General features: G+C 47.8%; 1 protein-coding gene across 1 annotated transcript in view; it reads right to left on the bottom strand.

The window, feature by feature from the left end:
- The window catches only part of PREP (prolyl endopeptidase), a 151,190-nt gene extending 143,611 nt beyond the window's left edge, over positions 1-7,579 (bottom strand). Inside the window, exons 1-2 of the mRNA XM_077289641.1 lie at positions 7,291-7,579; positions 3,726-3,800 (exon numbers count right to left, since the gene is read on the bottom strand). Coding sequence (XP_077145756.1) covers positions 3,726-3,800; positions 7,291-7,344 — 129 coding nt within the window. The 5' untranslated portion in view covers positions 7,345-7,579. The remainder of the gene's footprint in view (positions 1-3,725; positions 3,801-7,290) is intronic.
- Between the last annotated feature and the right edge of the window lie 16,798 nt (positions 7,580-24,377).

Raw genomic sequence — 24,377 nt, 5'->3', positions numbered from 1 at the left:
TCCATTTAAAATAAGCTCTGGAGGCAGATCCACATACAGAAGCTCATTTACATGTAAGAAAAACACGGATTTCTCTGGAATAAAACATTGAATTACAGACAGATATCAAGGTATCGTTCCTATGACTTACATGCCCATATAGACGACTTAGGCTACTTTCACACTTGCGTTTTTTGCAATCCATTGTTTTGGGCAAAAAAAACCGGATCCTGCAAATGTGCTCGCAGTACCCGTTTTTTTGCCCACAGACTTGAATTAGCGACGGATCGCGACGGATGGGCACACATCGCGTCCATCGTGCAACAGATCCGTCGTGTTTTGGCGGACCGTCGGCACGAAAAAACTTTCAAGTCGCAGGATCCTGCATTTTCCGATAGACTTGTATTAGCGACGGATGGCCATTTGTATCATCCGTCGTTCACTGGATCCATCGTAAAATGGTGGTCCATCGTGCAGAGAAAACGTTCAGAGGAACGTTTTTGTGAACTTCGGAAAATCGGTCAGCGACGGATCCTGCGCTGCCCGTCACACACAGGAATCCAGCGACGTATCATGTTTTTCCCCTCTGAGCATGCCCGGAAGGATTTTCAATTCCGGGAAAAAGTCAGTCAGTCAGTCTCTCTCTCTCGTCCCTGGACATGAAATTTCAAGACGGCACATCCGTCATGGCAACACAAGCCTCATTCATACATAAAGAAAGACAAAACCAAACTTTTAGTGGAAAAAATTGGCTGTGATGTTTATTTTTGGGTAACTTAGTAATAAATAACAGCATATTACCAAATAAATTAATCAGATATATGACCAAACACTCCAAAATCCAATAAAACAATCCACCCAGAGACTGGGTGATTTTCCCACAATACTAACATCACGACAATGGAATAAAACGAGGGAGGGAGGGTGGGATCTTCTTTCTTCAGCAGGTACCTCAGAATGACAAACTAGCTAGAACTTGGCTTTAAATATGCCAGCAACAGCCCAGCAACACGCTGTCAGCCAATTGACAGTCGTTAAAAGAGCGCCAATAAAAACTGGATAAAACCAGATTTAACCTACTGCCAGAAAAACATGTAAATAAAATGCCCTGAGTTTGACCCTTAGTTTAAAATATAAAAACTGGCCATTGAACTATTTGAATCTGTTTGGCCATGTGACCCCTCCTTTATCCCCTACTTAATGTAGGGGGGCTGCCATTACACTGGATGCGTCAGACACGTTTTTCCCTTTTTTCTTGACATGCGTCAATACGTCATTTTGCTGTACAACGACGGACAGCAGAAAACGCAAGTGTGAAAGTAGCCTTAGGAAGGTTGGTCCTATGGACAGATGCAGTTTAAGGTCTATTTACACTACAAGATTATTGTAAACGAGCATTTCTAGAAAAGGTTCATTTCACGATAATTGTGCTGTCTAAACAAGCTACTGATCACTCCACAAACAAGCAAAATGGAGGTTCACCGTGGTTTGCACAAAAGATCACTGTTCTCAGCAGTGCATTGATGTGCTTAAACAGTACTTGTAGGCTATGCTGTCCGTCTTTTATCTTCACAGTATTTTTTAAGTCCTGTATTTTTTTGGACTATAAGACGCACCTAGGTTTTAGAGGAGATTAGAAAAAAAAATGATGCAAAAAATGTGGTCAATTCTGTACTACCCACCTTGGCATGCAGGACCCACTCACCCCTACCCCGGCATGCAGGACCCACTCACCCCTACCCCGGCATGCAGGACCCACTCACCCCTACCCCGGCATGCAGGGCCCCACTCACCCCTACCCCGGCATGCAGGACCCACTCACCCCTACCCCGGCATGCAGGACCCACTCACCCCTACCCCGGCATGCAGGACCCACTCACCCCTACCCCGGCATGCAGGACCCACTCACCCCTACCCCGGCATGCAGAGCCCCCTCACCCCTACCCCGGCATGCAGGATCCCCCTCACCCCTACCCCGGCATGCATGCAGGGCCCCATCACCCCTACCCCGGCATGCATGCAGGGCCCCATCACCCCTACCCCGGCATGCAGGGCCCCCTCACCCCTACCCCGGCATGCAGGGCCCCCTCACCCCTACCCCGGCATGCAGGGCCCCCTCACCCCTACCCCGGCATGCAGGGCCCCCTCACCCCTACCCCGGCATGCATGCAGGGCCCCCTCACCCCTACCCCGGCATGCATGCAGGGCCCCCTCACCCCTACCCCGGCATGCAGGATCCCCCTCACCCCTACCCCGGCATGCATGCAGGGCCCCCTCACCCCTACCCCGGCATGCAGTATCCCTCTCACCCCTACCCCGGCATGCATGCAGGGCCCCCTCACCCCTACCCCGGCATGCAGTATCCCTCTCACCCCTACCCCGGCATGCAGGATCCCCCTCACCCCTACCCCGGCATGCAGGATCCCCCTCACCCCTACCCCGGCATGCAGGGCCCCCTCACCCCTACCCCGGCATGCATGCAGGGCCCCCTCACCCCTACCCCGGCATGCAGGGCCCCCTCACCCCTACCCCGGCATGCATGCAGGGCCCCCTCACCCCTACCCCGGCATGCAGGGCCCCCTCACCCCTACCCCGGCATGCATGCAGGGCCCCCTCACCCCTACCCCGGCATGCATGCAGGGCCCCCTCACCCCTACCCCGGCATGCATGCAGGGCCCCCTCACCCCTACCCCGGCATGCATGCAGGGCCCCTTCACCCCTACCCCGGCATGCATGCAGGGCCCCCTCACCCCTACCCCGGCATGCATGCAGGGCCCCCTCACCCCTACCCCGGCATGCATGCAGGGCCCCCTCACCCCTACCCCGGCATGCAGGGCCCCCTCACCCCTACCCCGGCATGCAGGGCCCCCTCACCCCTACCCCGGCATGCAGGGCCCCCTCACCCCTACCCCGGCATGCAGGGCCCCCTCACCCCTACCCCGGCATGCAGGGCCCCCTCACCCCTACCCTGGCATGCAGGGCCCCCTCACCCCTACCCTGGCATGCAGGGCCCCCTCACCCCTACCCTGGCATGCAGGGCCTCCTTTGACAGCGGTATTTAACGGGTCAATACCGCGGGTGGATCATGATTCCACCCACGGCTATTCCGAGCACACGTCAACTGTTCAAAACAGCTGACATGTCCCCGGAAAGATGTGGGCTCACCGCCAGAGCCCACATCAAAGGGAGGGAGTCTGACATCAGCGTAAATATATGCCCGATGTCGGAAAGAGGTTAAATTTTTTTAAAAACCTTTTTTCACTTGTTACTGTATTGGTTAGTCCCTTTGGGGACTTGAAGCTGCGATCATCTGATCACTTGTACTGTACATAATAGTGAATCAGCCCTGACAGCACTGCTATGAATAGCGAAAATCGCAATCTCCTGTGAACGTCAGCTAAACGCCGGCTTTCACAGTAGAATCGTGATGACAAGTATGGAGATACAAGGCTGTCATGGTAACCCATAATCACATCACCGGCGCGTAGAATGACACACACCCTTGTCGGCACATGTAGATGTCGCTGTCAAGAGATTGACAATGGCATTTAACATGTTAACAGCCATCGGCAGCACCATACTCACCCATGGCTGTTACAAGCAGATGATGGCTGAATAATTCAGCCATCATCTGCCGGGAAATATGCACTCCTGGCGTGTGAATTCTAATCAAAGTGATGAATCTGACGTATGGCGTAACTGTTAAACACTTCAACCTCTTCAGGGGTATGTAGTAAAAGAAATACCTTTGTCTCCTCACTGTCAGGATCTTCCAACCACTTGTACGGATCAGATACCTTAATTCCATGATAGTCATCTATCTGCAAAACACACAAGGACAATATCAACATGGGCAGCATACATCTAGTGGGGTAGTGAAATAGGAAAGCTCTGCAAACACGTTGTAATAACCTAAACCAACAGAATAATGCACAGCCTACAAGTGACAAAGGCGAGGAGCACAAAAGTCATGGTTGCAATGAGACTATATGCGTCAAGCCTATAAAGGAAATCTGTCTGCAGGTTTTTGCTATGGAATCTGAGAGCAGCAAGATCTAGGGGCAGAGAGCCTGATTCCAGTCATGTATCACTTGCATGACTGATTGCTGAAGTGTTGATACAATCCCTGTTTTCCCTGCTGTACATGTAGCAGCTCTCTAATGCTGAGCTCTGTATAACCCCAACGATGCCCCTAATTGGCAACTTCCTGTGTACACTGTGCATTATCAGCAAGTTGCTAATCAGTAGTGGGAGCGGGGTTACACAGATTAGACGGACTGCCCGGCATGAGACACCTAGTCCTGCTGTGATAATCTCCTGCTGATTAAACACTTATTGTATTGAAACTACAGCAAACTGCCGAGAAAGTTACATCCCTGGAATCAAGGTCTCTGCCCCTACATTATGCAGCTCTCAGATTAAAAAGCTGCTGAAATATTTAAGTATTGCAAAAATTATCAATAGACCCAAGGAGGATGAATATTTGTGTGTTATTAATTTTCTATGTCTACAAGCCTGTGTTGAAATAACAATGAACCTGGGCAACCCTTAGGATGCAGCTTACAAGTGGTGGTAAGTTATAGCGTAGCCCAAGTGTAAGGATATATTCATTTGGGATAGATCCTGCACATTTTCCCCACTCAATATACCTCCTGCTTCAATACTTCATCCCGAAATGTTATCAGTCCTGCTGTGTGTTACTTGTGGCCTACAAAGATGAGGCTGTGGTAACACTGACGTACACGACTAGGTGAGAAAGACTATGTAAAGGTGCCCAATATGGCAATATCAATGTATGGCCAGACTCAAACACCTGGGAGTTCCAATCATTATTATTGATGTGAATCTTCCTATTCATTTGAAAAGCACCGAGCAGAAGTGACATGTTCATACTTTAAAGGGAACCTGTCACCAGAAAAAAACGCTATTAACCTGCAGTTATGGGGTTAATCTACAGGTCAATAGAGCTACTAACCTGCTTGGCGGATGCACTTAGTGGAGCACTGTGGGGAGAAAAGGTAATTCTCCTCGGCAGCACTCGGTTTCAGTCACCGCTCTGAAAATCCAAAGCAGCAGTTGGAGCCGAGCCCCCCCGACCCTGACTGGTGGCCGGCCCCAAGCACATCGAGAGTCAGTCAGTGCCGGGGGGTGTCACACACAGAGCGGTGACTTATCCCAGCACGCTGACGGGGGAATAACGTTCATTTTCTCACCGCAACGTTTGGGAAAAGGTGGGTGCCCGGCACGTTCGCTATTCACCTGCAGATTAACCCCATATCTGCAAGTTAATAGCATTTGCCGTTCTTAGATTCCGGGTTTTGAGCTTTATTTTTTTCACCTCAAGTTTTAAAAAATGTCCAGTGGGGAAAAGCGAGTACACGGCACGTCTGTGAGGCATTTCCGTGCCAAGCTGGTCACCGAAAGATGCTTCAGGGACAATACTCTTGAAAAACTCCTCCGATATCTCACCAATGAAGGAACAAGCCGTGTCCGCTACACTAGTCATTTTAGACCCCTCAAAAAACTCCAGTACACAATGACATGCCCTCATTGTAGAGTCGGCACGGATGACCGGTCATACCCTGGAAGGTGCCGGCACTGATGACTGGGCATTTCCTGCAAGGTGCCGGCACTGATGACAGGGCATTCCCTGGTAGGTGCGAGCACTGATGACCGGGCATTCCCTGGAATGTGCCGGCACTGATGACTGGGCATACCCTGGTAGGTGCCGGCACTGATGACTGGGCATACCCTGGTAGGTGCCGGCACTGATGACCGGAATTCCCTGGAAGGTGCCGGCACTGATGACCGGGCATACCATGGAAGCTGTGGGCACTGATGACCGGGCATACCCTGGAAGGTGCCGGCACTGATGACTGGGCATTCCCTGGAAGGTGCTGGCACTGATGACTGGGCATTCCATGGAAGCTGAGGGCACTGATGATCGGCATACCCTGGAAGCTGTGGGCACTGATGACCGGGCATACCCTGGAAGGTGCCGGCACTGATGACTGGGCATTCCCTGGAAGGTGCTGGCACTGATGACTGGGCATTCCCTGGTAGGTGCTGGCACTAATGACTGGGCATTCGCTGGAAGGTGCCGGCACTGATGACTGGGCATTTCCTGGAAGGTGCCGGCACTGATGACTGGGCATTCCCTGGAAGGTACCGACACTGTTGACAGGGCATACCCTGGAAGCTGCGGGCGCTGATGACAGGGCATACCCTGGAAGGTGCGGGCGCTGATGACAGGGCATACCCTGGTAGGTGCGGGCACTGATGACCGGGCATACTCGGGAAGGTGCGGGCACTGATGACTGGGCATACCCTGGAAGGTGCCGACACTGATGACTGGGCATTCCCTGGAAGGTGCGGGCACTGATGACAGGGCATACCCTGGAAGGTGCCGGCACTGATGACTGGGCATACCCTGGAGGGTGCGGGCACTGATGACAGGGCATTCCCTGGTAGGCGCCGGCACTGATGACAGGGCATACTCTGGAAGGTGCGGGCACTGATGACAGGGCATTCCCTGGAAGGTGCGGGCACTGATGACAGGGCATACTCTGGAAGGTGCGGGCACTGATGACCGGGCATACTCGGGAAGGTGCGGGCACTGATGACTGGGCATACTCTGGAAGGTGCGGGCACTGATGACCGGGCATACTCGGGAAGGTGCGGGCACTGATGACAGGGCATACCCTGGAAGGTGCCGACACTGATGACTGGGCATTCCCTGGAAGGTGCGGGCACTGATGACTGGGCATACTCTGGAAGGTGCGGGCACTGATGACAGGGCATTCCCTGGAAGGTGCGGGCACTGATGACAGGGCATACTCTGGAAGGTGCGGGCACTGATGACCGGGCATACTCGGGAAGGTGCGGGCACTGATGACTGGGCATACTCTGGAAGGTGCGGGCACTGATGACAGGGCATACCCTGGAAGGTGCCGACACTGATGACTGGGCATTCCCTGGAAGGTGCGGGCACTGATGACTGGGCATACTCTAGAGGGTGCGGGCACTGATGGCAGGGCATACCCTGGAAGGTGCGGGCACTGATGACAGGGCATACTCTGGAAGGTGCGGGCACTGATGACAGGGCATACTCTGGAAGGTGCGGGCACTGATGACAGGGCATACTCTGGAAGGTGCGGGCACTGATGACAGGGCATACCCTGGTAGGTGCCGGCACATTACTAGTCTGCCCCATCTCCAGCACGGCTATAGGACAGGACACCGGGCTACTAGGAAGTGACCGAGCACTTTCCGGCACCGTGCAGCGTCCAGTCCCCGGCGCTCGGCACTCACTGCGCTCTCATCTCGGGCCACTTCCGGGTAGCTGAAGGACTGGAGCTGCTGCATCTTCTCCAGGGGGCGAGGATCACACAAAGACCGCGCTGCCACACACAAGCCGGGAGGAAGCTGTCACTCCGGAGCCGGCGCCTCCTCTCGGCCTGTCTGGGAAGAGCTGTGGGCGCATCATAATGACGAACAGTCATTCATCGCGGCAGCCGGCCGTCATCAGAGAGGGCCGGGAGTGAGGTGGCGGCGTGCGGGGGTCGGCTGTGTCCTCACCGGAGCCGTAACCACAGGCGTCATCCCCAGCGGTATAGATGCTCTATACATACGTGTACACTCACCCCAGCGCTATAGATGCTCTATACATACGTGTACACTCACCCCAGCGGTATAGATGCTCTATACATACGTGTACACTCACCCCAGCTGTATAGATGCTCTATACATACGAGTACACTCACCCCAGCGCTATAGATGCTCTATACATACGTGTACACTCACCCCAGCTGTATAGATACTCTATACATACGTGTACACTCACCCCAGCTGTATAGATGCTCTATACATACGTGTACACTCACCCCAGCGTTATAGATGCTCTATACATATGTGTGCACTCACCCCAGCGCTATAGATGGCTCTATACATACGTGTGTACACTCACCCCAGCGATATAGATGCTCTATACATACGTGTGTACACTCACCCCAGCTGTATAGATGCTTTATACATACGTGTACACTCACCCCAGCGTTATAGATGCTCTATACATACGTGTGTACACTCACCCCAGCGTTATAGATGCTCTATACATACGTGTACACTCACCCCAGCGGTATAGATGCTCTATACATACGTGTACACAAACCCCAGCGCTATAGATGCTCTATACATACGTGTACACTCACCCCAGCGTTATAGATGCTCTATACATACGTGTACACTCACCCCAGCGTTATAGATGCTCTATACATACGTGTGTACACTCACCCCAGCGTTATAGATGCTCTATACATACGTGTACACTCACCCCAGCGGTATAGATGCTCTATACATACGTGTACACAAACCCCAGCGCTATAGATGCTCTATACATACGTGTACACTCACCCCAGCGTTATAGATGCTCTATACATACGTGTACACAAACCCCAGCGTTATAGATGCTCTATACATACGTGTACACTCACCCCAGCTGTATAGATGCTTTATACATACGTGTACACTCACCCCAGCGTTATAGATGCTCTATACATACGTGTACACTCACCCCAGCGTTATAGATGCTCTATACATACGTGTACACTCACCCCAGCGGTATAGATGCTCTATACATACGTGTACACAAACCCCAGCGCTATAGATGCTCTATACATACGTGTACACTCACCCCAGCGTTATAGATGCTCTATACATACGAGTACACTCAACCCAGCATTATAGATGCTCTATACATACGTGTACACTCACCCCAGCGGTATAGATGCTCTATACATATGTGTACACTCACCCCAGCGCTATAGATGGCTCTATGCATACGTGTGTACACTCACCCCAGCGCTATAGATGCTCTATACATATGTGTACACTCACCCCAGCGGTATAGATGCTCTATACATACGTGTACACTCACCCCAGCGTTATAGATGCTCTATACATACGTGTACACTCACCCCAGCGTTATAGATGCTCTATACATACGAGTACACTCACCCCAGCGTTATAGATGCTCTATACATACGTGTACACTCACCCCAGCGTTATAGATGCTCTATACATACGTGTACACTCACCCCAGCGCTATAGATGCTCTATACATACGTGTGTACACTCACCCCAGCTGTATAGATGCTCTATACATACGAGTACACTCACCCCAGCGCTATAGATGCTCTATACATACGTGTGTACACTCACCCCAGCTGTATAGATGCTCTATACATACGTGTACACTCACCCCAGCGCTATAGATGCTCTATACATACGTGTACACTCACCCCAGCGGTATAGATGCTCTATACATGCGTGTATACTCACCCCAGCGCTATAGATGCTCTATACATACGTGTACACTCACCCCAGCTGTATAGATGCTCTATACATACGAGTACACTCACCCCAGCGGTATAGATGCTCTATACATACGTGTACACTCACCCCAGCGTTATAGATGCTCTATACATACGTGTACACTCACCCCAGCGCTATAGATGCTCTATACATACGTGTACACTCACCCCAGCGCTATAGATGCTCTATACATACGTGTGTACACTCACCCCAGCTGTATAGATGCTCTATACATACGAGTACACTCACCCCAGCGCTATAGATGCTCTATACATACGTGTGTACACTCACCCCAGCTGTATAGATGCTCTATACATACGTGTACACTCACCCCAGCGCTATAGATGCTCTATACATACGTGTACACTCACCCCAGCGGTATAGATGCTCTATACATACGTGTATACTCACCCCAGCGCTATAGATGCTCTATACATACGTGTACACTCACCCCAGCTGTATAGATGCTCTATACATACGAGTACACTCACCCCAGCGGTATAGATGCTCTATACATACGTGTACACTCACCCCAGCGTTATAGATGCTCTATACATACGTGTACACTCACCCCAGCGCTATAGATGCTCTATACATACGTGTACACTCACCCCAGCGTTATAGATGCTCTATACATACGAGTACACTCACCCCAGCGTTATAGATGCTCTATACATACGTGTACACTCACCCCAGCGTTATAGATGCTCTATACATACGTGTACACTCACCCCAGCTGTATAGATGCTCTATACATACGTGTACACTCACCCCAGCGGTATAGATGCTCTATACATACGTGTACACTCACCCCAGCTGTATAGATGCTCTATACATACGAGTACACTCACCCCAGCGGTATAGATGCTCTATACATACGTGTACACTCACCCCAGCGCTATAGATGCTCTATACATACGTGTGTACACTCACCCCAGCTGTATAGATGCTCTATACATACGAGTACACTCACCCCAGCGCTATAGATGCTCTATACATACGTGTGTACACTCACCCCAGCTGTATAGATGCTCTATACATACGTGTACACTCACCCCAGCGCTATAGATGCTCTATACATACGTGTACACTCACCCCAGCGGTATAGATGCTCTATACATAAGTGTATACTCACCCCAGCGCTATAGATGCTCTATACATACGTGTACACTCACCCCAGCGGTATAGATGCTCTATACATATGTGTACACTCACCCTAGCGGTATAGATGCTCTATACATACGTGTACACTCACCCCAGCGGTATAGATGCTCTATACATATGTGTACACTCACCCCAGCGCTATAGATGCTCTATACATACGTGTGTACACTCACCCCAGCGCTATAGATGCTCTATACATACGTGTACACTCACCCCAGCGCTATAGATGCTCTATACATACGTGTATACTCACCCCAGCGCTATAGATGCTCTATACATACGTGTACACTCACCCCAGCGGTATAGATGCTCTATACATATGTGTACACTCACCCCAGCACTATAGATGCTCTATACATACGTGTGTACACTCACCCCAGCGCTATAGATGCTCTATACATACGTGTACACTCACCACAGCGCTATAGATGCTCTATACATACGTGTATACTCACCCCAGCGCTATAGATGCTCTATACATACGTGTACACTCACCCCAGCGGTATAGATGCTCTATACATATGTGTACACTCACCCCAGCGGTATAGATGCTCTATACATACGTGTACACTCACCCCAGCGGTATAGATGCTCTATACATACGTGTACACTCACCCCAGCTGTATAGATGCTCTATACATACGAGTACGCTCACCCCAGCGGTATAGATGCTCTATACATACGTGTACACTCACCCCAGCTGTATAGATGCTCTATACATACGTGTACACTCACCCCAGCGGTATAGATGCTCTATACATACGTGTGTACACTCACCCCAGCGCTATAGATGCTCTATACATACGTGTGTACACTCACCCCAGCTGTATAGATGCTCTATACATACGAGTACACTCACCCCAGCGCTATAGATGCTCTATACATACGTGTGTACACTCACCCCAGCTGTATAGATGCTCTATACATACGTGTACACTCACCCCAGCGCTATAGATGCTCTATACATACGTGTACACTCACCCCAGCGGTATAGATGCTCTATACATACGTGTACACTCACCCCAGCGCTATAGATGCTCTATACATACGTGTATACTCACCCCAGCGCTATAGATGCTCTATACATACGTGTACACTCACCCCAGCGGTATAGATGCTCTATACATATGTGTACACTCACCCCAGCTGTATAGATGCTCTATACATATGTGTACACTCACCCCAACTGTATAGATGCTCTATACATACGTGTACACTCACCCCAGCGGTATAGATGCTCTATACATACGTGTACACTCACCCCAGCGCTATAGATGCTCTATACATACGTGTACACTCACCCCAGCGGTATAGATGCTCTATACATACGTGTGTACACTCACCCCAGCTGTATAGATGCTCTATACATATGTGTACACTCACCCCAGCGGTATAGATGCTCTATACATACGTGTGTACACTCACCCCAGCTGTATAGATGCTCTATACATACGTGTACACTTACCCCAGCGGTACAGATGCTCTATACATACGTGTGTACACTCACCCCAGCTGTATAGATGCTCTATACATACGTGTACACTCACCCCAGCGGTACAGATGCTCTATACATACGTGTGTACACTCACCCCAGCTGTATAGATGCTCTATACATACGTGCGTACACTCACCCCAGCTGTATAGATGCTCTATACATACGAGTACACTCACACCAGCGGTATAGATGCTCTATACATACAGTTAGGTCCATATATATTTGGACAGAGACAACATTTTTCTAATTTTGGTTATAGACATTACCACGATGAATTTTAAACAAAACAATTCAGGTGCAGTTGAAGTTCAGACTTTCAGCTTTCATTTGAGGGAATCCACATTAAAATTGGATGAAGGGTTTAGGAGTTTCAGCTCCTTAACATGTGCCACCCTGTTTTTAAAGGGACCAAAAGTAATTGGACAGATTCAATAATTTTAAATATAATGTTCATTTTCAGTACTTGGTTGAAAACCCTTTGTTGGCAATGACTGCCTGAAGTCTTGAACTCATGAACATCACCAGACGCTGTGTTTCCTCCTTTTTGATTCTCTGCCAGGCCTTCACTGCGGGGGTTTTCAGTTGCTGTTTGTTTGTGGGCCTTTCTGTCTGAAGTTTAGACTTTAACAAGTGAAATGCATGCTCAATTGGGTTGAGATCAGGTGACTGACTTGGCCATTCAAGAATATTCCACTTCTTTGCTTTAATAAACTCCTGGGTTGCTTTGGCTTTATGTTTTGGGTCATTGTCCATCTGTAGTATGAAACGATGACCAATCAGTTTGGCTGCATTTGGCTGGATCTGAGCGCACAGTATGTCTCTGAATACCTCAGAATTAATTTGGCTGCTTCTGTCCTGTGTCACATCATCAATAAACACTAGTGACCCAGTGCCACTGGCAGCCATGCATGCCCAAGCCATCACACTGCCTCCGCCGTGTTTTACAGATGATGTGGTATGCTTTGGATCATGAGCTGTACCACGCCTTCAACATACTTTTCTCTTTCCATCATTCTGGTAGAGGTTGATCTTTGTTTCATCTGTCCAAAGAATGTTCTTCCAGAACTGTGCTGGCTTTTTTAGATGTTTTTTAGCAAAGTCCAGTCTATCCTTTTTATTCTTGATGCTTATGAGTGGCTTGCACCGTGCAGTGAACCCTCTGTATTTATTTTGATGTAGTCTTCTCTTTATGGTAGATTTGGATATTGATACGCCGACCTCCTGGAGAGTGTTGTTCACTTGGTTGGCTGTTGTAAAGGGGTTTCTCTTCACCATGGAGATTATTCTGTGATCATCCACTAATGTTGTCTTCCTTGTGCTCCCAGGTGTTTTTGCATTGATGAGTTCACCAGTGCTTTCTTTCTTTCTCAGGATGTACCAAACTGTAGATTTTGCCACTCCTAATATTGTAGCAATTTCTCGGATGGGTTATTTCTGTTTTCGCAGCTTAAGGATGGCTTGTTTCACCTGCATGGAGAGCTCCTTTGACCGCATGTTTACTTCACAGCAAAACCTTCCAAATGCAAGCACCACACTTCAAATCAACTCCTGGCCTTTTATCTGCTTAATTGAGAATGACATAACAAAGGGATTGCCCACACCTGTCCATGAAAGAGCCTTGGAGTCAATTGTCCAATTACTTTTGGTCCCTTTAAAAACAGGGTGGCACATGTTAAGGAGCTGAAACTCCTAAACCCTTCATCCAATTTTAATGTGGATACCCTCAAATGAAAGCTGAAAGTCTGAACTTCAACTGCATCTGAATTGTTTTGTTCAAAATTCATTGTGGTAAAGTCTATAACCAAAATTAGAAAAATGTTGTCTCTGTCCAAATATATATGGACCTAACTGTACGTGTACACTCACCCCAGCGGTATAGATGCTCTATACATGCGTGTACACTCACCCCAGCGCTATAGATGCTCTATACATACGTGTGTACACTCACCCCAGCTGTATAGATGCTCTATACATACGAGTACACTCACCCCAGCGCTATAGATGCTCTATACATACGTGTGTACACTCACCCCAGCTGTATAGATGCTCTATACATACGTGTACACTCACCCCAGCGCTATAGATGCTCTATACATACGTGTACACTCACCCCAGCGGTATAGATGCTCTATACATACGTGTATACTCACCCCAGCGCTATAGATGCTCTATACATACGTGTACACTCACCCCAGCTGTATAGATGCTCTATACATACGTGTACACTCACCCCAGCTGTATAGATGCTCTATACATACGTGTACACTCACCCCAGCGGTATAGATGCTCTATACATACGTGTACACTCACCCCAGCGTTATAGATGCTCTATACATACGTGTACACTCACCCCAGCGCTATAGATGCTCTATACATACGTGTACACTCACCCCAGCGCTATAGATGCTCTATACATACGTGTGTACACTCACCCCAGCTGTATAGATGCTCTATACATACGAGTACACTCACCCCAGCGCTATAGATGCTCTATACATACGTGTGTACACTCACCCCAGCTGTATAGATGCTCTATACATACGTGTACACTCACCCCAGCGCTATAGATGCTCTATACATACGTGTACACTCACCCCAGCGCTATAGATGCTCTATACATACGTGTACACTCACCCCAGCGGTATAGATGCTCTATACATACGTGTATACTCACCCCAGCGCTATAGATGCTCTATACATACGTGTACACTCACCCCAGCTGTATAGATGCTCTATACATACGAGTACACTCACCCCAGCGGTATAGATGCTCTATACATACGTGTACACTCACCCCAGCATTATAGATGCTCTATACATACGTGTACACTCACCCCAGCGCTATAGATGCTCTATACATACGTGTACACTCACCCCAGCGTTATAGATGCTCTATACATACGAGTACACTCACCCCAGCGTTATAGATGCTCTATACATACGTGTACACTCACCCCAGCGTTATAGATGCTCTATACATACGTGTACACTCACCCCAGCTGTATAGATGCTCTATACATACGTGTACACTCACCCCAGCGGTATAGATGCTCTATACATACGTGTACACTCACCCCAGCTGTATAGATGCTCTATACATACGAGTACACTCACCCCAGCGGTATAGATGCTCTATACATACGTTTACACTCACCCCAGCGGTATAGATGCTCTATACATACGTGTACACTCACCCCAGCGCTATAGATGCTCTATACATACGTGTGTACACTCACCCCAGCTGTATAGATGCTCTATACATACGTGTACACTCACCCCAGCGCTATAGATGCTCTATACATACGTGTACACTCACCCCAGCGGTATAGATGCTCTATACATACGTGTACACTCACCCCAGCTGTATAGATGCTCTATACATACGAGTACGCTCACCCCAGCGGTATAGATGCTCTATACATACGTGTACACTCACCCCAGCTGTATAGATGCTCTATACATACGTGTACACTCACCCCAGCGGTATAGATGCTCTATACATACGTGTGTACACTCACCCCAGCGCTATAGATGCTCTATACATACGTGTGTACACTCACCCCAGCTGTATAGATGCTCTATACATACGAGTACACTCACCCCAGCGCTATAGATGCTCTATACATACGTGTGTACACTCACCCCAGCTGTATAGATGCTCTATACATACGTGTACACTCACCCCAGCGCTATAGATGCTCTATACATACGTGTACACTCACCCCAGCGGTATAGATGCTCTATACATACGTGTACACTCACCCCAGCGCTATAGATGCTCTATACATACGTGTATACTCACCCCAGCGCTATAGATGCTCTATACATACGTGTACACTCACCCCAGCGGTATAGATGCTCTATACATATGTGTACACTCACCCCAGCTGTATAGATGCTCTATACATATGTGTACACTCACCCCAACTGTATAGATGCTCTATACATACGTGTACACTCACCCCAGCGGTATAGATGCTCTATACATACGTGTACACTCACCCCAGCGCTATAGATGCTCTATACATACGTGTACACTTACCCCAGCGGTATAGATGCTCTATACATACGTGTGTACACTCACCCCAGCTGTATAGATGCTCTATACATATGTGTACACTCACCCCAGCGGTATAGATGCTCTATACATACGTGTGTACACTCACCCCAGCTGTATAGATGCTCTATACATACGTGTACACTTACCCCAGCGGTACAGATGCTCTATACATACGTGTGTACACTCACCCCAGCTGTATAGATGCTCTATACATACGTGTACACTCACCCCAGCGGTACAGATGCTCTATACATACGTGTGTACACTCACCCCAGCTGTATAGATGCTCTATACATACGTGCGTACACTCACCCCAGCTGTATAGATGCTCTATACATACGAGTACACTCACACCAGCGGTATAGATGCTCTATACATACGTGTACACTCACCCCAGCGGTATAGATGCTCTATACATGCGTGTACACTCACCCCAGCGCTATAGATGCTCTATACATACGTGTGTACACTCACCCCAGCTGTATAGATGCTCTATACATACGAGTACACTCACCCCAGCGCTATAGATGCTCTATACATACGTGTGTACACTCACCCCAGCTGTATAGATGCTCTATACATACGTGTACACTCACCCCAGCGCTATAGATGCTCTATACATACGTGTACACTCACCCCAGCGGTATAGATGCTCTATACATACGTGTATACTCACCCCAGCGCTATAGATGCTCTATACATACGTGTACACTCACCCCAGCTGTATAGATGCTCTATACATACGAGTACACTCACCCCAGCGGTATAGATGCTCTATACATACGTGTACACTCACCCCAGCGTTATAGATGCTCTATACATACGTGTACACTCACCCCAGCGCTATAGATGCTCTATACATACGTGTACACTCACCACAGCGCTATAGATGCTCTATACATACGTGTGTACACTCACCCCAGCTGTATAGATGCTCTATACATACGAGTACACTCACCCCAGCGCTATAGATGCTCTATACATACGTGTGTACACTCACCCCAGCTGTATAGATGCTCTATACATACGTGTACACTCACCCCAGCGCTATAGATGCTCTATACATACGTGTACACTCACCCCAGCGCTATAGATGCTCTATACATACGTGTACACTCACCCCAGCGGTATAGATGCTCTATACATACGTGTATACTCACCCCAGCGCTATAGATGCTCTATACATACGTGTACACTCACCCCAGCTGTATAGATGCTCTATACATACGAGTACACTCACCCCAGCGGTATAGATGCTCTATACATACGTGTACACTCACCCCAGCGTTATAGATGCTCTATACATACGTGTACACTCACCCCAGCGCTATAGATGCTCTATACATACGTGTACACTCACCCCAGCGTTATAGATGCTCTATACATACGAGTACACTCACCCCAGCGTTATAGATGCTCTATACATACGTGTACACTCACCCCAGCGTTATAGATGCTCTATACATACGTGTACACTCACCCCAGCGGTATAGATGCTCTATACATACGAGTACACTCACCCCAGCGGTATAGATGCTCTATACATACGAGTACACTCACCCCAGCGGTATAGATGCTCTATACATACGTTTACACTCACCCCAGCGGTATAGATGCTCTATACATACGTGTACACTCACCCCAGCGCTATAGATGCTCTATACATACGTGTGTACACTCACCCCAGCTGTATAGATGCTCTATACATACGTGTACACTCACCCCAGCGCTATAGATGCTCTATACATACGTGTACACTCACCCCAGCGGTATAGATGCTCTATACATAAGTGTATACTCACCCCAGCGCTATAGATGCTCTATACATACGTGTACACTCACCCCAGCGGTATAGATGCTCTATACATATGTGTACACTCACCCCAGCGGTATAGATGCTCTATACATACGTGTACACTCACCCCAGCGGTATAGATGCTCTATACATATGTGTACACTCACCCCAGCGCTATAGATGCTCTATACATACGTGTGTACACTCACCCCAGCGCTATAGATGCTCTATACATACGTGTACACTCACCCCAGCGCTATAGATGCTCTATACATACGTGTATACTCACCCCAGCGCTATAGATGCTCTATACATACGTGTACACTCACCCCAGCGGTATAGATGCTCTATACATATGTGTACACTCACCCCAGCACTATAGATGCTCTATACATACGTGTGTACACTCACCCCAGCGCTATAGATGCTCTATACATACGTGTACACTCACCCCAGCGCTATAGATGCTCTATACATACGTGTATACTCACCCCAGCGCTATAGATGCTCTATACATACGTGTACACTCACCCCAGCGGTATAGATGCTCTATACATATGTGTACACTCACCCCAGCGGTATAGATGCTCTATACATACGTGTACACTCACCCCAGCGGTATAGATGCTCTATACATACGTGTACACTCACCCCAGCTGTATAGATGCTCTATACATACGAGTACGCTCACCCCAGCGGTATAGATGCTCTATACATACGTGTACACTCACCCCAGCTGTATAGATGCTCTATACATACGTGTACACTCACCCCAGCGGTATAGATGCTCTATACATACGTGTGTACACTCACCCCAGCGCTATAGATGCTCTATACATACGTGTGTACACTCACCCCAGCTGTATAGATGCTCTATACATACGAGTACACTCACCCCAGCGCTATAGATGCTCTATACATACGTGTGTACACTCACCCCAGCTGTATAGATGCTCTATACATACGTGTACACTCACCCCAGCGCTATAGATGCTCTATACATACGTGTACACTCACCCCAGCGGTATAGATGCTCTATACATACGTGTACACTCACCCCAGCGCTATAGATGCTCTATACATACGTGTATACTCACCCCAGCGCTATAGATGCTCTATACATACGTGTACACTCACCCCAGCGGTATAGATGCTCTATACATATGTGTACACTCACCCCAGCTGTATAGATGCTCTATACATATGTGTACACTCACCCCAGCTGTATAGATGCTCTATACATACGTGTACACTCACCCCAGCGGTATAGATGCTCTATACATACGTGTACACTCACCCCAGCGCTATAGATGCTCTATACATACGTGTACACTCACCCCAGCGGTATAGATGCTCTACACATACGTGTGTACACTCACCCCAGCTGTATAGATGCTCTATACATATGTGTACACTCACCCCAGTGGTATAGATGCTCTATACATACGTGTGTACACTCACCCCAGCTGTATAGATGCTCTATACATACGTGTACACTTACCCCAGCGGTACAGATGCTCTATACATACGTGTGTACACTCACCCCAGCTGTATAGATGCTCTATACATACGTGTACACTCACCCCAGCGGTACAGATGCTCTATACATACGTGTGTACACTCACCCCAGCTGTATAGATGCTCTATACATACGTGCGTACACTCACCCCAGCTGTATAGATGCTCTATACATACGTGTACACTTACCCCAGCGGTACAGATGCTCTATACATACGTGTGTACACTCACCCCAGCTGTGTAGATGCTCTATACATACGTGTACACTCACCCCAGCGGTATAGATGCTCTATACATACGTGTACACTCACCCCAGCGCTATAGATGCTCTATACATACGTGTGTACACTCACCCCAGCTGTATAGATGCTCTATACATACGTGTACACTCACCCCAGCGGTATAGATGCTCTATACATACGTGTGTACACTCACCCCAGCTGTATAGATGCTCTATACATACGTGTGTACACTCACCCCAGCTGTGTAGATGCTCTATACATACGTGTACACTCACCCCAGCGGTATAGATGCTCTATACATACGTGTTCACTCACCGCAGCGCTATAGATGCTCTATACATACGTGTGTACACTCACCCCAGCTGTATAGATGCTCTATACATACGTGTACACTCACCCCAGCGGTATAGATGCTCTATACATACGTGTGTACACTCACCCCAGCTGTATAGATGCTCTATACATATGTGTACACTCACCCCAGCGGTATAGATGCTCTATACATACGTGTGTACACTCACCCCAGCTGTATAGATGCTCTATACATGCGTGTACACTTACCCCAGCGGTACAGATGCTCTATACATACGTGTGTACACTCACCCCAGCTGTATAGATGCTCTATACATACGTGTACACTCACCCCAGCATTATAGATGCTCTATACATACGTGTACACTCACCCCAGCGCTATAGATGCTCTATACATACGTGTGTACACTCACCCCAGCTGTATAGATGCTCTATACATATGTGTACACTCACCCCAGCGGTATAGATGCTCTATACATACGTGTACACTCACCCCAGCGGTATAGATGCTCTATACATACGTGTACACTCACCCCAGCGCTATAGATGCTCTATACATACGTGTGTACACTCACCCCAGCTGTATAGATGCTCTATACATACGTGTACACTCACCCCAGCGGTATAGATGCTCTATACATACGTGTACACTCACCCCAGCGGTATAGATGCTCTATACATATGTGTACACTCACCCCAGCGGTATAGATGCTCTATACATACGTGTACACTCACCCCAGCGTTATAGATGCTCTATACATACGTGTACACTCACCCCAGCGTTATAGATGCTCTATACATACGTGTACACTCACCCCAGCGCTATAGATGCTCTATACATACGTGTGTACACTCACCCCAGCTGTATAGATGCTCTATACATACGTGTACACTCACCCCAGCGGTATAGATGCTCTATACATACGTGTACACTCACCCCAGCGCTATAGATGCTCTATACATACGTGTGTACACTCACCCCAGCGTTATAGATGCTCTATACATACGTGTACACTCACCCCAGCGGTATAGATGCTCTATACATACGTGTGTACACTCACCCCAGCGTTATAGATGCTCTATACATACGTGTACACTCACCCCAGCGCTATAGATGCTCTATACATACGTGTGTACACTCACCCCAGCGTTATAGATGCTCTATACATACGTGTACACTCACCCCAGCTGTATAGATGCTCTATACATACGTGTACACTCACCCCAGCGGTATAGATGCTCTATACATACGTGTACACTCACCCCAGCGCTATAGATGCTCTATACATACGTGTGTACACTCACCCCAGCGTTATAGATGCTCTATACATACGTGTACACTCACCTCAGCGGTATAGATGTTCTATACATACGTGTACACTCACCCCAGCGCTATAGATGCTCTATACATACGTGTGTACACTCACCCCAGCTGTATAGATGCTCTATACATATGTGTACACTCACCCCAGCGGTATAGATGCTCTATACATACGTGTACACTCACCCCAGCGTTATAGATGCTCTATACATACGTGTACACTCACCCCAGCGGTATAGATGCTCTATACATATGCGTGTACACTCACCCCAGCGTTATAGATGTTCTATACATACGTGTACACTCACCCCAGCGTTATAGATGCTCTATACATACATGTACACTCACCCCAGCGGTATAGATGTTCTATACATACGTGTACACTCACCCCAGCGCTATAGATGCTCTATACATACGTGTGTACACTCACCCCAGCTGTATAGATGCTCTATACATATGTGTACACTCACCCCAGCGGTATAGATGCTCTATACATACATGTACACTCACCCCAGCGGTATAGATGTTCTATACATATGTGTACACTCACCCCAGCGCTATAGATGCTCTATACATACGTGTGTACACTCACCCCAGCTGTATAGATGCTCTATACATACGTGTACACTCAACCCAGCGTTATAGATGCTCTATACATACGTGTACACTCACCCCAGCGGTATAGATGCTCTATACATATGCGTGTACACTCACCCCAGCGTTATAGATGTTCTATACATACGTGTACACTCACCCCAGCGTTATAGATGCTCTATACATATGTGTATACACTCACCCCAGCGCTATAGATGCTCTATACATATGTGTACACTCACCCCAGCGATATAGATGCTCTAAACATATGTGTATACACTCACCCCAGCGATATAGATGCTCTATACATATGTGTATACACTCACCCCAGCGCTATAGATGCTCTATACATACGTGTACACTCACCCCAGCGCTATAGATGCTCTATACATATGTGTACACTCACCCCAGCGCTATAGATGCTCTATACATATGTGTACACTCACCCCAGCGGTATAGATGGCTCTATACATACGTGTGTACACTCACCCCAGCGTTATACAGGTCCTTCTCAAAAAATTAGCATATAGTGTTAAATTTCATTATTTACCATAATGTAATGATTACAATTAAACTTTCATATATTATAGATTCATTATCCACCAACTGAAATTTGTCAGGTCTTTTATTGTTTTAATACTGATGATTTTGGCCTACAACTCCTGATAACCCAAAAAACCTGTCTCAATAAATTAGCATATTTCACCCGTCCAATCAAATAAAAGTGTTTTTTAATAACAAACAAAAAAAACATCAAATAATAATGTTCATTTATGCACTCAATACTTGGTCGGGAATCCTTTGGCAGAAATGACTGCTTCAATGCGGCGTGGCATGGAGGCAATCAGCCTGTGACACTGCTGAGATGTTATGGAGGCCCAGGATGCTTCAATAGCGGCCTTAAGCTCATCCAGAGTGTTGGGTCTTGCGTCTCTCAACTTTCTCTTCACAATATCCCACAGATTCTCTATGGGGTTCAGGTCAGGAGAGTTGGCAGGCCAATTGAGCACAGTAATACCATGGTCAGTAAACCATTTACCAGTGGTTTTGGCACTGTGAGCAGGTGCCAGGAAGCATGAAGTGCTCCAAAATCTCCTGATAGCTAGCTGCATTGACCCTGCCCTTGATGAAACACAGTGGACCAACACCAGCAGCTGACATGGCACCCCACACCACTGACTGTGGGTACTTGACACTGGACTTCAGGCATTTTGCCATTTCCTTCTCCCCAGTCTTCCTCCAGACTCTGGCACCTTGATTTCCGAATGACATGCAAAATTTGCTTTCATCAGAAAAAAGTACTTGGGACCACTTCGCAACAGTCCAGTGCTGCTTCTCTGTAGCCCAGGTCAGGCGCTTCTGCCGCTGTTTCTGGTTCAAAAGTGGCTTTACCTGGGGAATGCGGCACCTGTAGCCCATTTCCTGCACACGCCTGTGCACGGTGGCTCTGGATGTTTCCACACCAGACTCAGTCCACTGCTTCCTCAGGTTCCCCAAGGTCTGGAATCGGTCCTTCTCCACAATCTTCCTCAGGGTCCGGTCACCTCTTCTCGTTGTACAGCGTTTTCTGCCACATTGTTTCTTTCCAACAGACTTACCATTGAGGTGCCTTGATACAGCACTCTGGGAAAAGCCTATTTGTTGAGAAATTTCTTTCTGGGTCTTACCCTCTTGCTTGAGGGTGTCAATGATGGCCTTCTTGACATCTGTCAGGTCGCTAGTCTTACCCATGATGGGGGTTTTGAGTAATGAACCAGGCAGGGAGTTTTTAAAAGCCTCAGGTATCTTTTGCATGTGTTTAGAGTTAATTAGTTGATTCAGAAGATTAGGGTAATAGGTCGTTTAGAGAACCTTTTCTTGATATGCTAATTTATTGAGACAGGTTTTTTGGGTTATCAGGAGTTGTAGGCCAAAATCATCAGTATTAAAACAATAAAAGACCTGACAAATTTCAGTTGGTGGATAATGAATCTATAATATATGAAAGTTTAATTGTAATCATTACATTATGGTAAATAATGAAATTTAACACTATATGCTAATTTTTTTAGAAGGACCTGTAGATGCTCTATACATGCGTGTACACTCACCCCAGCGTTATAGATGCTCTATACATACGTGTACACTCACCCCAGCGTTATAGATGCTCTATACATACGTGTACACTCATTCCAGCGGGATAGATGTTCTATACATACGTGTACACTCACTCCAGCGTTATAGATGCTCTATACATATGTGTACACTCACCCCAGCGTTATAGATGCTCTATACATACGTGTACACTCACCCCAGCGTTATAGGTGCTCTATACATAGCGCCCCTCACCCTCAGAACCTCCAAACACAGAGTAAAACAGCCCTGGCTCACATCGCAAACCCGATTTCTCCAGCGATGCTCTAGGTGTGCTGAACGCTTATGGAGGAAAACTCGCACACCAGAAGACTTCATACACTTCAAATTTATGTTAAAAACCTATAACTCTGCCCTTCACCTCGCCAAACAGACCTACTTCACCACCCTGA

This window comes from Ranitomeya variabilis, chromosome 2 (genome assembly GCF_051348905.1).
Source record: "Ranitomeya variabilis isolate aRanVar5 chromosome 2, aRanVar5.hap1, whole genome shotgun sequence".
NCBI classification, from domain to species: Eukaryota; Metazoa; Chordata; class Amphibia; order Anura; family Dendrobatidae; genus Ranitomeya; species Ranitomeya variabilis.
Note: the sequence above shows the minus strand (reverse complement) of the source record. Positions and strands in the feature narration are given on the sequence as shown.